Raw genomic sequence first — 15,565 nt, 5'->3', positions numbered from 1 at the left:
GGAGGAGTATTAGGGTAACAGCAGACCTCTCCACAGAGACCTGGCAGGCCAGAAAGGGCTGGCAGGATATATTCAGGGTCCTAAATGAAAAGAACATGCAACCAAGAATACTTTATCCAGCAAGGCTCTCATTCAAAATGGAAGGAGAGATAAAGAGCTTCCAAGACAGGCAGCAACTAAAAGAATATGTGACCTCCAAACCAGCTCTGCAAGAAATTTTAAGGGGGCCTCTTAAAATTCCCCTTTAAGAAGAAGTTCAGTGGAACAGTCCACAAAAACAAAGACTGAATAGATATCATGATGACACTAAACTCATATCTCTCAATAGTAACTCTGAATGTGAACGGGCTTAATGACCCCATCAAAAGGCGCAGGGTTTCAGACTGGATAAAAAAGCAGGACCCATCTATTTGCTGTCTACAAGAGACTCATTTTAGACAGAAGGACACCTACAGCCTGAAAATAAAAGGTTGGAGAACCATTTACCATTCGAATGGTCCTCAAAAGAAAGCAGGGGTAGCCATCCTTATATCAGATAAACTAAAATTTACCCCAAAGACTGTAGTGAGAGATGAAGAGGGACACTATATCATACTTAAAGGATCTATTCAACAAGAGGACTTAACAATCCTCAATATATATGCTCCGAATGTGGGAGCTGCCAAATATATAAATCAATTATTAACCAAAGTGAAGAAATACTTAGATAATAATACACTTATACTTGGTGACTTCAATCTAGCTCTTTCTATACTTGATAGGTCTTCTAAGCAAAACATCTCCAAAGAAACGAGAGCTTTAAATGATACACTGGACCAGATGGATTTCACAGATATCTACAGAACTTTACATCCAAACTCAACTGAATACACATTCTTCTCAAGCGCACATGGAACTTTCTCCAGAATAGACCACATATTGGGTCACAAATCGGGTCTGAACCGATACCAAAAGATTGGGATTGTCCCCTGCATATTCTCGGACCATAATGCCTTGAAATTAGAACTAAATCACAACAAGAAGTTTGGAAGGACCTCAAACACATGGAGGTTAAGGACCATCCTGCTAAAAGATAAAAGGGTCAACCAGGAAATTAAGGAAGAATTAAAAAGATTCATGGAAACTAATGAGAATGAAGATACAACCGTTCAAAATCTTTGGGATGCAGCAAAAGCAGTCCTAAGGGGGAAATACATCGCAATACAAGCATCCATTCAAAAACTGGAAAGAACTCAAATACAAAAGCTAACCTTACACATAAAGGAGCTAGAGAAAAAACAGCAAATAGATCCTACACCCAAGAGAAGAAGGGAGCTAATAAAGATTCGAGCAGAACTCAACGAAATCGAGACCAGAAGAACTGTGGAACAGATCAACAGAACCAGGAGTTGGTTCTTTGAAAGAATTAATAAGATAGATAAACCATTAGCCAGCCTTATTAAAAAGAAGAGAGAGAAGACTCAAATTAATAAAATCATGAATGAGAAAGGAGAGATCACTACCAACACCAAGGAAATACAAACGATTTTAAAAACATATTATGAACAGCTATACGCCAATAAATTAGGCAAACTAGAAGAAATGGACGCATTCCTGGAAAGCCACAAACTACCAAAACTGGAACAGGAAGAAATAGAAAACCTGAACAGGCCAATAACCAGGGAGGAAATTGAAGCAGTCATCAAAAACCTCCCAAGACACAAGAGTCCAGGGCCAGATGGCTTCCCAGGAGAATTTTATCAAACGTTTAAAGAAGAAATCATACCTATTCTCCTAAAGCTGTTTGGAAAGATAGAAAGAGATGGAGTACTTCCAAATTCGTTCTATGAAGCCAGCATCACCTTAATTCCAAAGCCAGACAAAGACCCCCGCCAAAAAGGAGAATTACAGACCAATATCCCTGATGAACATGGATGCAAAAATTCTCAACAAGATACTGGCCAATAGGATCCAACAGTACATTAAGAAAATTATTCACCATGACCAAGTAGGATTTATCCCTGGGACACAAGGCTGGTTCAACACCCGTAAAACAATCAATGTGATTCATCATATCAGCAAGAGAAAAACCAAGAACCATATGATCCTCTCATTGGATGCAGAGAAAGCATTTGACAAAATACAGCATCCATTCCTGATCAAAACTCTTCAGAGTGTAGGGATAGAGGGAACATTCCTCGACATCTTAAAAGCCATCTATGAAAAGCCCACAGCAAATATCATTCTCAATGGGGAAGCACTGGGAGCCTTTCCCCTAAGATCAGGAACAAGACAGGGATGTCCACTCTCACCACTGCTATTCAACATAGTACTGGAAGTCCTAGCCTCAGCAATCAGACAACAAAAAGACATTAAAGGCATTCAAATTGGCAAAGAAGAAGTCAAACTCTCCCTCTTCGCCGATGACATGATACTCTACATAGAAAACCCAAAAGTCTCCACCCCAAGATTGCTAGAACTCATACAGCAATTCGGTAGCGTGGCAGGATACAAAATCAATGCCCAGAAGTCAGTGGCATTTCTATACACTAACAATGAGACTGAAGAAAGAGAAATTAAGGAGTCAATCCCATTTACAATTGCACCCAAAAGCATAAGATACCTAGGAATAAACCTCACCAAAGATGTAAAGGATCTATACCCTCAAAACTATAGAACACTTCTGAAAGAAATTGAGGAAGACACAAAGAGATGGAAAAATATTCCATGCTCATGGATTGGCAGAATTAATATTGTGAAAATGTCAATGTTACCCAGGGCAATATACACGTTTAATGCAATCCCTATCAAAATACCATGGACTTTCTTCAGAGAGTTAGAACAAATTATTTTAAGATTTGTGTGGAATCAGAAAAGACCCCGAATAGCCAGGGGAATTTTAAAAAAGAAAACCATATCTGGGGGCATCACAATGCCAGATTTCAGGTTGTACTACAAAGCTGTGGTCATCAAGACAGTGTGGTACTGGCACAAAAACAGACGCATAGATCAGTGGAACAGAATAGAGAATCCAGAAGTGGACCCTGAACTTTATGGGCAACTAATATTCGATAAAGGAGGAAAGACTATCCATTGGAAGAAAGACAGTCTCTTCAATAAATGGTGCTGGGAAAATTGGACATCCACATGCAGAAGAATGAAACTAGACCACTCTCTTTCACCATACACAAAGATAAACTCAAAATGGATGAAAGATCTAAATGTGAGACAAGATTCCATCAAAATCCTAGAGAAGAACACAGGCAACACCCTTTTTGAACTCGGCCATAGTAACTTCTTGCAAGATACATCCACGAAGGCAAAAGAAACAAAAGCAAAAATGAACTATTGGGACTTCATCAAGATAAGAAGCTTTTGCACAGCAAAGGATACAGTCAACAAAACTAAAAGACAACCTACAGAATGGGAGAAGATATTTGCAAATGACATATCAGATAAAGGGCTAGTTTCCAAGATCTATAAAGAACTTATTAAACTCAACACCAAAGAAACAAACAATCCAATCATGAAATGGGCAAAAGACATGAACAGAAATCTCACAGAAGAAGACATAGACATGGCCAACATGCACATGAGAAAATGCTCTGCATCACTTGCCATCAGGGAAATACAAATCAAAACCACAATGAGATACCACCTCACACCAGTGAGAATGGGAAAAATTAACAAGGCAGGAAACAACAAATGTTGGAGAGGATGTGGAGAAAAGGGAACCCTCTTACACTGTTGGTGGGAATGTGAACTGGTGCAGCCACTGTGGAAAACTGTGTGGAGGTTCCTCAAAGAGTTAAAAATAGACCTGCCCTACGACCCAGCAATTGCACTGTTGGGGATTTACCCCAAAGATACAAATGCAATGAAACGCTGGGACACCTGCACCCCGATGTTTCTAGCAGCAATGGCCACGATAGCCAAACTGTGGAAGGAGCCTCGGTGTCCAACGAAAGATGAATGGATAAAGAAGATGTGGTTTATGTATACAATGGAATATTACTCAGCTATTAGAAATGACAAATACCCACCATTTGCTTCAACGTGGATGGAACTGGAGGGTATTATGCTGAGTGAAGTAAGTCAGTCGGAGAAGGACAAACATTATATGTTCTCATTCATTTGGGGAATATAAATAATAGTGAAAGGGAAAATAAGGGAAGGGAGAAGAAATGTGTGGGAAATATCAGAAAGGGAGACAGAACATAAAGACTGCTAACTCTGGGAAACGAACTAGGGGTGGTAGAAGGGGAGGAGGGCGGGGGGTGGGAGTGAATGGGTGACGGGCACTGGGTGTTATTCTGTATGTTAGTAAATTGAACACCAATAAAAAAAATAAAAAAATAAAATAAAAAAAAAAAATAAAAAAAAAACCTGGAAAACAAAAAAAAAAAAAAAAAAAAAAAAAAAAAAAAAAAAAAAAAAAAAAAATAAAGTGCATGGGAAAAATAAAAATAAAAAAAAATAAAGTGCATGGGTGCATGTGCCTACATATGTGCAAAACACAAAGGGGGTTAAATTATGAACAAATGTCCTTAATCGTTATTTCAGTAGAGGGCTCACTTTCCTTATAGAAAGTGTTCTTGGATTCTATTAAAAAAAAAAAAAAAAAACATATTGGGAAAACTATATCCTTTCAAAAGATAAGGCTGCCTCTTTTAAGCCTGACAAACACTTTAAAGGCAACTCATTCCCATAAGCCAGAGGAAAATACAGATGACCAATGGTCATCAGCCTGCCATAGAAAGATTGCATGAGAATACCTTGATTATATCTCCAAACCTCCAAAATTGTTTTGTTTTTTTTTTAATTTTCTGTTAGGTAACAGAAGATGTTGAGTTGAAGTGAATTGAAGCAAAGAAGCAAATTAGAGGACTCAGTAAATGGGCCTCAAAACTATAGCTAACACGTGAATTCCACTTCTACTTTCAAGATTTGCTCCCAAACACCATTTGTGGTCTATTCCCAGGGTCACAGAAGATGGGGACCCCTATGTGCGGCCAGAGGATGAGAACTATGAAAATGACTCGGTCCGGCAGCTGGAGAACGAGCTCAAGATGGAAGAGTACCTGAAACAGAAGCTGCAGGATGAAGCCTACCAGGTATGGGCACCTGGCCTGGCCCCTGGCCCCCAGCCCCCTTGTAGCTGGGTCTTTTACATTACCCAGAAAATCCATACCTTCTCCTTTCTTCCACCCATCCTCTCCAGAATATTCTGATTACATTCCTTACTCCACACATTCTAGACAGTAAAAATTGTAAATACTTCTTAGAGCTATACCGCTCACCATGAATTCTTAGAAATTTCTGATCTGGAAAGTGAAAAAGATCTTGTCATTTTAGTGGAAACACAGTGACTAGCAATCCATACTGCTCTAAGATCATTGGGAAAGATGCTTTTTCTCATAGATAAAAAAAAATAAAAAATAAAAAATAAAAAGATACAGAGAACAGGGCCCAAGGAAACTGAATAGTAAGTTTAAATATATCTCCTCCCTTGAATCATTTGTCCTCAGCCTCCCTCATGGCCCACCTCATGTCAAAATAAATAAGTAGGAGGGGATCAAATCTCACCAAGAAATGTGGCAAGAACTGGAGGCTCTGTGTTCAACAGGGTATGGATGGACAGATTTTCATATATATTGGAGTATATTACTAATCCATCCATGAATTCACTGAACTTCACGCTCACAACTGGGACTAAGTGTAATTAGTAAGTCATCCTAAAAGAGATACATTTTCCCCATGAAGATTGTTCTGCAGTGATTGTCTTGCTCGTATGTTTCTCTTCCCTGTAATTCACAGGTGTTTTCTTGAGGTCCTGGGAGTTCAGGGATGTTTGCTTGGTTGAGACCTACTGCCCCCCAGACCCCATGGGATATTTCTTCATGCCAGGCTTTCTGTCCAATGGCCAGATAAGCTTCTTCCACACTCGTAGATGAGCGGCAGCCCTTTCTTAGTGAAGGAAAGAGAAGCAGAGAGAATACATTACCTCTGCTTCTCATATGTTTGTGGATTGTTTTGAAATATTTTCCGAAGAAGAATGTAGTAGGAAAGAAACTGAAGCCTACCAACTCCACCCTGACAATATAAAACAAAAGTTTTGTTGGAATGTTCCATTAGCCTTTTCAGTTTAACAACCATATTTCAGAAGCAACTAAAATGTAGGCCTAGTCCATACCTCCCCCACCCCACCCCTGCCAAAAAAAAAGAAAGAAAGAAAAAAATCAGTGACTATGTATGTAAGGCCATGCTTCCACACCAAAGTTGCCGGAAGTAGACCCATGGAGAATACTCTTATTTTGCCATTTCTGTGGCCCAGCAACGGAAAGAAATTAGCCTGGATGAAGCTGTGAGGGTATCTCTGGGAACTCCGAGGATGGCATTCCTACACATATTTCATTTGGCTCTGCTGTGTAGAGAGAGAGGGATGTGGTTAAATAATCAATGTTCTGGTTCATGCTGTTAGTGGCGCCTCTTAGGCCTCCCTCTTTGAGTCCATATCAGTTTCTGGATTTTGGTGACAACAGTGACTGAAATTCTAGATTTTTTTTTTTTTTAAAGAGAGACAGCCATTATGCGTAAAATATTAGATTTTTGTTTATTTCAATGAATTGGGAATTTAACCTTATATGAGTAATGAATGAGGGGAAATTCTATCAATAGCTTAAGATGTACTTGGAGCTTTTGCCAGCTCTGGTCAATCTTAAGCTCTTTCCCTCCTTTCCTTTCCATGCCCAGTGACTTCAAGGGAAAGGCAAAGAAAAGGTGTAGGAGACCATAGTAGGCCTGTGTGTCCCCACTCAAGACATATGCCCTAGAGAACATTGAAGTGGCTTTTTGTGACTACTCTGTGAGCATATGGTTGCTTGATGGATCAGAATGCTGTTTTCATTCAGTGGACTCTCTCTCTCTCTGTGTGTCTTTCTGCATGGCTTCCATCCAAATAATTCACCAGCTTGACTGCATCACAGACTTGACATGTCACCTTTCTTGTTTGTGTCCTTTGTCACCCACAGGTCAGCTTGCAAGGTTGAATACAATATCCTTTTATCACTCTCCTTTCAAGTAAGTACCATCTTATTTAGGAGGAAACGTGGCCACTGTACACTGAATTCTGATAACCAGTAACCTAAATTCACAATCACTCTCTCTTAGGTGTTTCTATGTTCTATGTGATAAAATATCCTCCTTCCCTGCTGATATCAAAGAATCATCCGGCCTATGGAAGCATTTCATTATAATCCAGTGGAGATTTGGGAGACCACCTTGGGAATTGACTTTTTACTCTATTAATTAGGAAAATTGGCACAGAAACTTCTATAACACCAGAGATGCCCCCCAGAAATCCTCTGGGGCGATGATGCCTCATCACCAGTCCCTAAGAGCGCCTGAGTTGGCAGCTTCTCTGTCGCTTGAGAAGGAAAAGTCCAGGCGTGCTCAGCACATCCAGAGATGGGCCAGCCTCAGAGTCGTGCTGTATTCAGGACCCAGAGATCAAAAGTGAAGGCCAAACCTCATATTATTAAAGAAAACAAAAGAATCAAAACAGAGAGGAAAACTTCTGCAGCCTTATATTTTTGTGGAATTCAACAAGATACAGCTTAATTTATTTAAAGTATCATTTATGTGGCATGTGATTCCCCCTCCCGGGGACCTACCTACATACATGGAGAAGCCTCAGTAATGTGTTTAATGTAGAGAGACTAGCACCTGACTGGCAGGACCTCTTGAGTGGAGGGGTCTGAAGCTTAGACCCTGGACTCTGACAGGCCTGATTTCAAACAGGGGTTCCACCAAACCGTGGCAGCGTAAATAACCCTGACAAATTATTAAATCTCTATAAACCTCTGTTGCCTCCACACAACGTGTTTCACAGTGGAGTTGTCCTCACTGGGAGGTAGTTTATAAGGAGCTTAACATGGTGGCAGACACACCATACTTTAATATGAGCACACACATACGTGCCTAGCACTATGCTTTACAAGTGATTCAATCTGGGGGAGCTGCTATAGTTATTATGTAAGTGTATGGGACCCTCCTGGGACTCACAACTAGCTTGCTCTGTATTTTTTTTTTAAGATTTTATTTACTTATTCATGAGAGACACAGAGAGAGAGAGGCAGAGACACAGGCAGAGGGAGAAGCAGGCTCCATGCAGGGAGCCCGATGCGGGACTCGATCCCGGGTTCCCAGGATCACACCCTGGGCCAAAGGCAGCGCTAAACTGCTGAGCCACCCAAGCTGCCCTTGCTCTGTATTTTTATAAACTCAGCTATGTGCAGTGACTTTATACACCTTTTGCTACACTGTCTCATAAGTCTAGATGGTTTCTCTGGCTCCAGCTAATGGCCATTTAGCTGCCCCACATTACAGTTCAGAGTAAATACCCCTCTCACCGTCTCTGGCTGTAGGGACCCAAGGACTTGTATCTACTTTGGTGATACAGTCTTTCCCAACCACAACCACACTTATAGTACAGCTGGTAGGAAAGTCAACTCTGGCTGTTAAATTGAAAAAAGTATATATATATATACACACACACATATATATACATATATACATATATATATATATATAAAATGACAAATCAACTTGCACAGAATATATCCTAGCTCATGCATTACTGACCTCCGTCCTCAGGTTAGTATGAAGCAGGTAGATATCATGGCATAACTGCTGTTAGGAAATATACTTTATGAGCAATGAGGCCTTTTTGGTGTGAAAAGAAGGACCTAACTGACTATATTCTAGTCTCTGTCCCTTGGATTTGAGAATGCCACACCACGTGCATTCATTATGACCACGGTGAAAAAAATTCCCAGGAGCTGTTTCTGAAAACATCGACTCCTGTTACAACAAATCTAGTCCGAAAGAAGCAAGCCTCCCCTTTAAGAGCATTTTTTTTCTCTTAGTGCCAGCAATGGGATCATTTCTATTCTGCATATTATTTAAACATCAGTCACTAGTTCTTAGAAAAAAATATTTTTTTCTAAACAAACTAACGAAATGTCCTTGACATAAACTCACATAAGAAGTGGCAGTTGGTTCTTCTACCTAAAAGCCAAAGATTTCAGTACTCTAAAAGTTCTTAGGCCACTGTTTTAATCTTTTGTTGTCAGTTTGGCAGTGGAAAACTGAAACCATTGTGGCCTCTGCCATTTACTACATCACATACCTATCGAGCTGACATTCCACAGGACTCTAAACAAGAATTAGGGGAGGATCCTAATTCTCAAAATCTAAACAAGAGCCTATCACTGGATCAGCCACTCAGGCAAAATGTATTTAAAACCTTATGGGTCAATCTAGAAGCCAGTGGCTTCTCATCTGAAATCTTGGAACAGTTTGTGCTACTGAGATCGATTTGTTTGGGCTTTCTGATCCTGTGGCAGGACCAGAAATTGCCCCAGAGCTCTGATCTCTTATCCAAGGGTCCAGAAGCCAACTTCAACCCTGCAAGTCAATTAGGTGTCCACCAGAGCAGAGCCCTACATGAGTAAGGGGCAGATGGTGGGACCCCAGAAAAATAGAAGACCCTTCCTCTGCTCAAAAAGAACTATTTAAAGATAAGTATGCACTCAGCAGTTCAGGAGCCAATAGAGGAAAACCTTGCCTTTCAACTAGCCTCTTTGGAAGAAATATAGTGTATGTAATATTTAACACTAAATTCAAGAATCCACCAAAACTCCATTTTGGCAGACTCAAATCTTGGATTTGTTTCTTTTCCATCCCTCTCTCCACATGGGACACCACTCTCCTTGGCCAGCCACATCCTAACTTCAGAAACTGGAGGCTTGGACAATCGAAAGTGAATTTTTTTTTCTAATTACATTGGCATCTCAGTGGGAGGTTAGTGGTCTCATCTGCTTGTCAGTTGAGGACAGCACAAATATTTCTGTTTTGTATGCTTTAAGCCTTCAGATGCCTCAAGTACCCGTTAAGCAAGAGATTCAACACAGAGGATTCCCATCCTCCCTTTCCGAAGGAGCAATAGCACATGGTGTCCCAGGACACCTGTTCTCAATGGTCGGAGGAAGGGAGGAGAGAGAGTGTGAATATGTGCGTGTTGGGGGGACGGGGATGATCCTTATTCTCAAAATCCTATTCTCAAAACCCTAATTTAGAGAATAGTTTTCATCTTTAAAACAAAATGACACGTTCCTTATTCCCAGGCAAGCTATAGTCAGACAGATGATGAAGGGAACACGAAAGCTGGTGATGAAGGAGAGCCCCGCACCCACCCACACAGAGAAGAAGACACCGCCTGGCAGCAGCTTCAGCGCAGAGAGGAGCCGCCACACGCAGCAGCTCCTGACACACCCCTACCCCTAGAGACGCTCTGCCGACTATAGTGCAGCTAACTTTTCATTCTAAGATTTGTAGTTCATAGGTGTGTGTTCTGAGAAGGAAAAAAAAAAAAAAGACTTCTGACTTCTGTTCAAAGCTAACTTACATCTTCTGTAACATGGCTCATCCCTGATTGATTAGAAACAAAAACCAACTACAGTCACAAAAAAAAAAGAAGAAAGAAAGAAAGAAAGAAAGAAAGAAAGAAAGAAAGAAAGAAAGAAAGAAAGAAAGAGAGAAAGAAAGAAAAGAAAGAAAACCCACAGGCTGAAAACCCACGCTGCTGTTACTCATGATGGCAGTATTAACAAGCATTTTAAACCTTTGCACATGATATGGAACCTGTTCAGTTTACAATGACAATATTAATACTGTTTATAGCTAGAAGTTTGATTTCTGAATTCTTTGAGATTTTAGCGAAACAGTTTATTATACACTGTACATTTTTTTCCACAGCAATTGGAAAAAAACAACCACTTGCAGAGCCCTACATGAGTTCACTAACCCCGAAGGACTTGGTACCTGAGTGTACAGACTCAGGGCCTAGCGGCCAAGAAGGGTCCTTGGCCTGAACTGTCTGCATTTGTCTTTAAGTCTCTATGAGCAGTGACTTGAACCAATCACACCAGGATAATCCAGTCTTTGGGGCTTCTTTCCAGCTTGGGGTTGTTTTCTTTCAAGATACTCTAACAAATCAGCCATAGAATTTAGTGTAAATATTTTTTCCAAATAGATATCATATTCAAAACAAAAGGCAACATTCAAATTATATAGAATCTAGTTTTTAAAGTCAGCACAGATCTTCTTAAAAACTGTGAACTATGTTTTGAAATACTTGTTGCTAAAGCTGTTTATAAACCACAGGTGCCATAAGATCCCCAAACGGACTCAAGTTATCTCTGCTCTTCCATGGGCTCGTTCCTCTCGTTTTAGCTTTAGGGAGCATGTCTAACCACACCGCTCATCCACAAGTTCCCCTATCAGGTTGTCTGGAGGCCTTCAGCTTTAAATGTACAGGCTTAAAGTGCGCTTGCAAACGCTCACTCTCCTTTTATTTCTGAATGTTTATTGCCTTAGCTGGCTACCTGGTGTTCTGCATGCAGCCTTCTGTGGTCATGTGAGAGGAAACAGGCTCTTCTAAGTGGAGTTGGGATTTTGCACTCAGTGAAAAGCTGATGTTGCAAAAGCACTGTCGAAGAAGGAAGAATGAAAGTCTCTGTTGATGGTCCTTTATAATGGCCCTTGTCAGGAAGCGTTAAAGACTTCCCTTAGGGATTCTGGGGAAATGAAAACATAATCTACTTGTTTCAGGATTTGATGAAATAAAAATCCTGCAACATATTGAATATGTTTTACTTAAATGGCAGCTTCTCTGGAATTCCTGTCTCCTTTAAAAGAAAGTAGAGAACGTCTAGAACAGTGGCTCTCAAAATGTGTGCCCTGGACCGGCAGCATCAGCATCACTTGGGAATTTGTTTAGAAATGCAAATTCTTAAACCCCATCCCAGGCCTGCCGAGTCCCAGCCACCTGTGCTTTAATAAGCCCTCCAGGTGATTCCTGGTGCCTGCTGAAGGTTGAGAGCCATTGCTTTAGAATAAAGTTGCATAATAAAATCTCTAAAAAGACCATATTCAGAATAAGCAAGAAAGGTTCTGAGTCAACCTCATGCTTCAGCAATTCGATTTTGCTTCCAGGGCTGGCAAAGAACTTCTTCCAGCCATGTGTTTGGTAGTTGGTGTGTGCCCAACTGAGAAGACATCCTGACACCTTCCAGATCCCTCTCTGGAAGGTTCTAAGTTGTTCATGTCTCTGCATTTGGTCAGAAACCAATGTCCTTGGCTGCCCTTTGGAACAAAATCACTTGCCTTGGGGATAGTAAAGCCCTCCGCTGGATAGAAAGAAGCCCATTCTCTCCGTTGATGTGCTTCATCATACTTCCCCAGAGAAGCAGCCTGACAGATGTCCCTGAGGACAGGCTGACACCAAAGTGGCACAACTGCACAGTTCTCAAATTTCTTTGCACAGATGGATTTTACTAGGAGTTTTGTTGATTTTATCTTAATGTTCATCTCCTTTCCACTGCCCATCCTCTGTGAAACCATACCTCTCTAGATGAAGTGGGTGGCCCCTCGTGCCTCATACTCAGTACTTAAAACTACTACATCTCAGCTACCTACATTGCTGTCAGCTCTAACTCATAGCCAGGTAGTTCTTGAACTCAGAACTCTGATCCTGCAAGTGGTGTTCAGCCACCGACTGCACTGAGCTGACATCTGTTGTCACTTTGTGTTTCTACATCAAAACGCTTGTCTAAGGTTTGAGTAGTTTTGCTGATAACCTTCCCCCTTGTTGTAGCTGTCATTGCCAACTCCATGGCATGGTGGTCAATAGCATCGTACAAAGCCATTGCAAGGACTCTAGAAACTGCCGCCAGTGACCAGTTCCTGACTAACCAGCCACCTTTTCTTTCTCTTAGCTCCACGTCAGCACTGAGACCAGACTCAAGCACCCCTGTCCTGTAACCGAGACAAAATGGCGTGTATTGTTTTGGGGTTTTGTGGTTTGGGGTGTGTTTCTTTCATTGGCTCTCCAAATTTACTTCTGGGGCCTGTTCTAAGTGCAACCCAGTGGGTTTCACCTATCCTGTCCATGAGATACAATTCTATCTTGCGGGGGTGGTTTCTTTCTTGTTCCACAATGAATTGCACATCCAGGTTCATCAGAGATGATGGCCTATTAATGAGCACTGGTCTAACATAACCAACTTCCCCCACAGCGCCATGTAGATGGAGGGAGGAAGGGTGGGAGGGAGGGAAGAGGGCAAAATCTACTGTATGAGATTCAGGAATCAGTTGTGGTTGGTCAGGACGCAAGTCAGGGTAAGTTAGGTTGGTCAGAGGGAGATGTGCTGGAGATTGTGAAAAATGGATTCTTGAGTGATCTCTATAAGGCAGGGAAGGTTCATTTGTAAGTAGTAATGTGAACTGAATTGCATAAGAGTGTGGCCTTTGTTGTGATATACTATGTATTTTCTTATATGCATGAGCCAAACTGTTGCATCATAATTTAGCACTGATGTCTGCTTTTATTTTTATCATCTTTGTCCACCCTTATTAGTTCTTGGCTGTTAACTGTAGATAGACCTTGTAAATACGGCAACCTTTGGTTGCTGCAATCACCTTGGTTTGAATCCACGCAAGGAGCCACAAACAAGAACTCCACTGTGTCCTCAGAAGAAAGGGCATTTTTACTTTTGAACCAAAAAGAGAAAAAAAAATCAGAAATGTTACATCTTGAGGCTAATTAACTGTAAGACATTTCTAATTATGACTACTGTCATTTGACACCATTTGAAATAACCAATTCAGAGACACTAAAGATTTCACAATCTTCATTGGTATTGTAACAAAACTACTATTGTATGGGTTTTTTTTGTATTGCTGTTAAGTATTGTTTTGTGTGTGTGTGTGTGTGTGTGTTGGAACCTCCTGGGGACATGTTATATTTTGAAGTGATTAAACTATTTAATTGTGTGTCTATATTTTGGAATGGAATTATTTCTTCATTAAAAAATGTTTTTAAAAACACTACATCTGTGTATTTTATTCCTTTGTTGTAACGGATCTTTCTTAAAGCAACACGGAGTCAGTCTGTTCAAAGGAGAAAGACAAGGCAGCACATCCAGTAGGAAGCAGGACACATCATTTGAATCTTAAGCAACTACAGCAAAATATCTCACCTTTCGCTACCTTTGGAGACACACCTTTTTTTTCTATGGAAAACCTTGTTGTAATCAAAAGGGGATGAGTTTGAGAATACAAAGAGTTCACATATTTAGTGCTCGCTTTATATCTGACACTGTTCTAAGCACTTTATATAACTTGACTCAATCCTTCGAATCACAGCATCTACCCAAGTACTTGGCAATTATGAGCTCCACAACTATGTGTCGAATGAATGAATAAATGAATTAGTTTTTGTTTTGTTTGCGCTAGAGCTGATAAGAAAGGAGAATCAGGGACACCTGGGTGGCTCTGCGGTTGAGCATCTGCCTTTGGCTCAGGTTGTGATCCCGGGGTCCTGGGATCGAGTCCCACATCGGGCTCCCTGGATGGAGCCTGCTTCTCCTTCTGCCTGTGTCTCTGCCTCTCTCTCTGTGGGTCTCTCATAAATAAATAAATAAATAATTTTTTTTTTAAAAAAAGAAAGAAAGAGAGGAGAATCAGCACATCCTGGAGGTCAACGTGTTGATAGCAACAGGAATCAAGAGTTCCAAAGAGTGGACAAACGGAGGTAATCACTCCCTACATTCTCATTTCCCTTCCAAGAACCTCTGGATTCCCATGCAATGGTGGGTTGTGTGCTTCATTTGCTCAAGGAGCCATTTCCTTTGTGGATCCAATAGCAGAATCCATGAGTCCGTCTCCAGCACTTCATGAATGGCATTTCTGGGAATTCTGACTTGGAATGGTGCTGCAAGTCTCTGCTCGCAGAGTCTGGGGTTGATTTACAGTTCATGAGAATGCTATAAAAACTCAAAAGGCACTAGAGAAAGAAACCAAAAGGCTCTGCTATACATCTATGCAAGGGCAGATCCTGACCTCATATAACCACTAGTCGGAGCTCAGACACCCTCTCCCATTTGGAGGTGGGCAACAAAGGCTTGCTTAATGTTGCCTGTCCAAGTCTTTCTCAGCTGCCTCTCAAGGCCTCATCTCCTCACCTCCTGGGATCTACATTTTAGCTTTGATCCCTACCTCAGCATTTCCTAAATGTATCTAACTGCCAAAGTAACCTGAAGTATTGATTAATCTGAATTAGCAAGTCCAGATGAGGGCCAGGAAATTGATATTTTTAACAAGTGCCCCAGGTGATACAGTCTGACAAATTTTAAGAACTGCTATCCTCTTGCTACTCAAAATGCGGTCCAAAGACCAACAGCATCAGCATCACCTGGAAGCTAGTTACAAATGCAGAATCTCGAGCTCCATGCCAGACCCACTGAATTAGAGTCAACATTTCATCAAGCTCTCCAGGGACTCTGTGTGCACTTTAAAATTCAGGAGGCCCTGACCTGAAGTACCCCTTCAATCCTAGCCTTCCACGATTAGGTTCAGTTGGGTCCTCCTTAAACCAAGATAGTGCAGTTCTTCTCGAACTTACAGAGTTTTGCTCTGCATTTCAAGCAAGTTCTCAAGTGATGCTGATACTGACCTGAGGACT

At 41.0% G+C, this 15,565-nt stretch overlaps 1 protein-coding gene across 31 annotated transcripts in view; it reads left to right on the top strand.

The window, feature by feature from the left end:
* The window catches only part of DTNA (dystrobrevin alpha), a 371,751-nt gene that overhangs the window by 343,712 nt on the left and 12,474 nt on the right, over positions 1-15,565 (top strand). For 18 of the 31 annotated variants that reach the window (XM_049112768.1, XM_049112758.1, XM_049112759.1 and 15 more), the window contains 2 exons: positions 4,961-5,093; positions 12,819-13,932. In XM_049112768.1, coding sequence (XP_048968725.1) covers positions 4,961-5,093; positions 12,819-12,959 — 274 coding nt within the window. In that variant the 3' untranslated portion in view covers positions 12,960-13,932. Of the gene's footprint in view, positions 1-4,960; positions 5,094-7,010; positions 7,060-7,149; positions 13,933-15,565 lie in introns of those variants that run through there. The other 13 variants (XM_049112771.1, XM_049112776.1, XM_049112777.1 and 10 more) reach the window with 4 other exon arrangements.

Source organism: Canis lupus, chromosome 7, assembly GCF_003254725.2.
Source record: "Canis lupus dingo isolate Sandy chromosome 7, ASM325472v2, whole genome shotgun sequence".
Lineage (NCBI taxonomy): Eukaryota > Metazoa > Chordata > Mammalia > Carnivora > Canidae > Canis > Canis lupus.
Note: the sequence above shows the minus strand (reverse complement) of the source record. Positions and strands in the feature narration are given on the sequence as shown.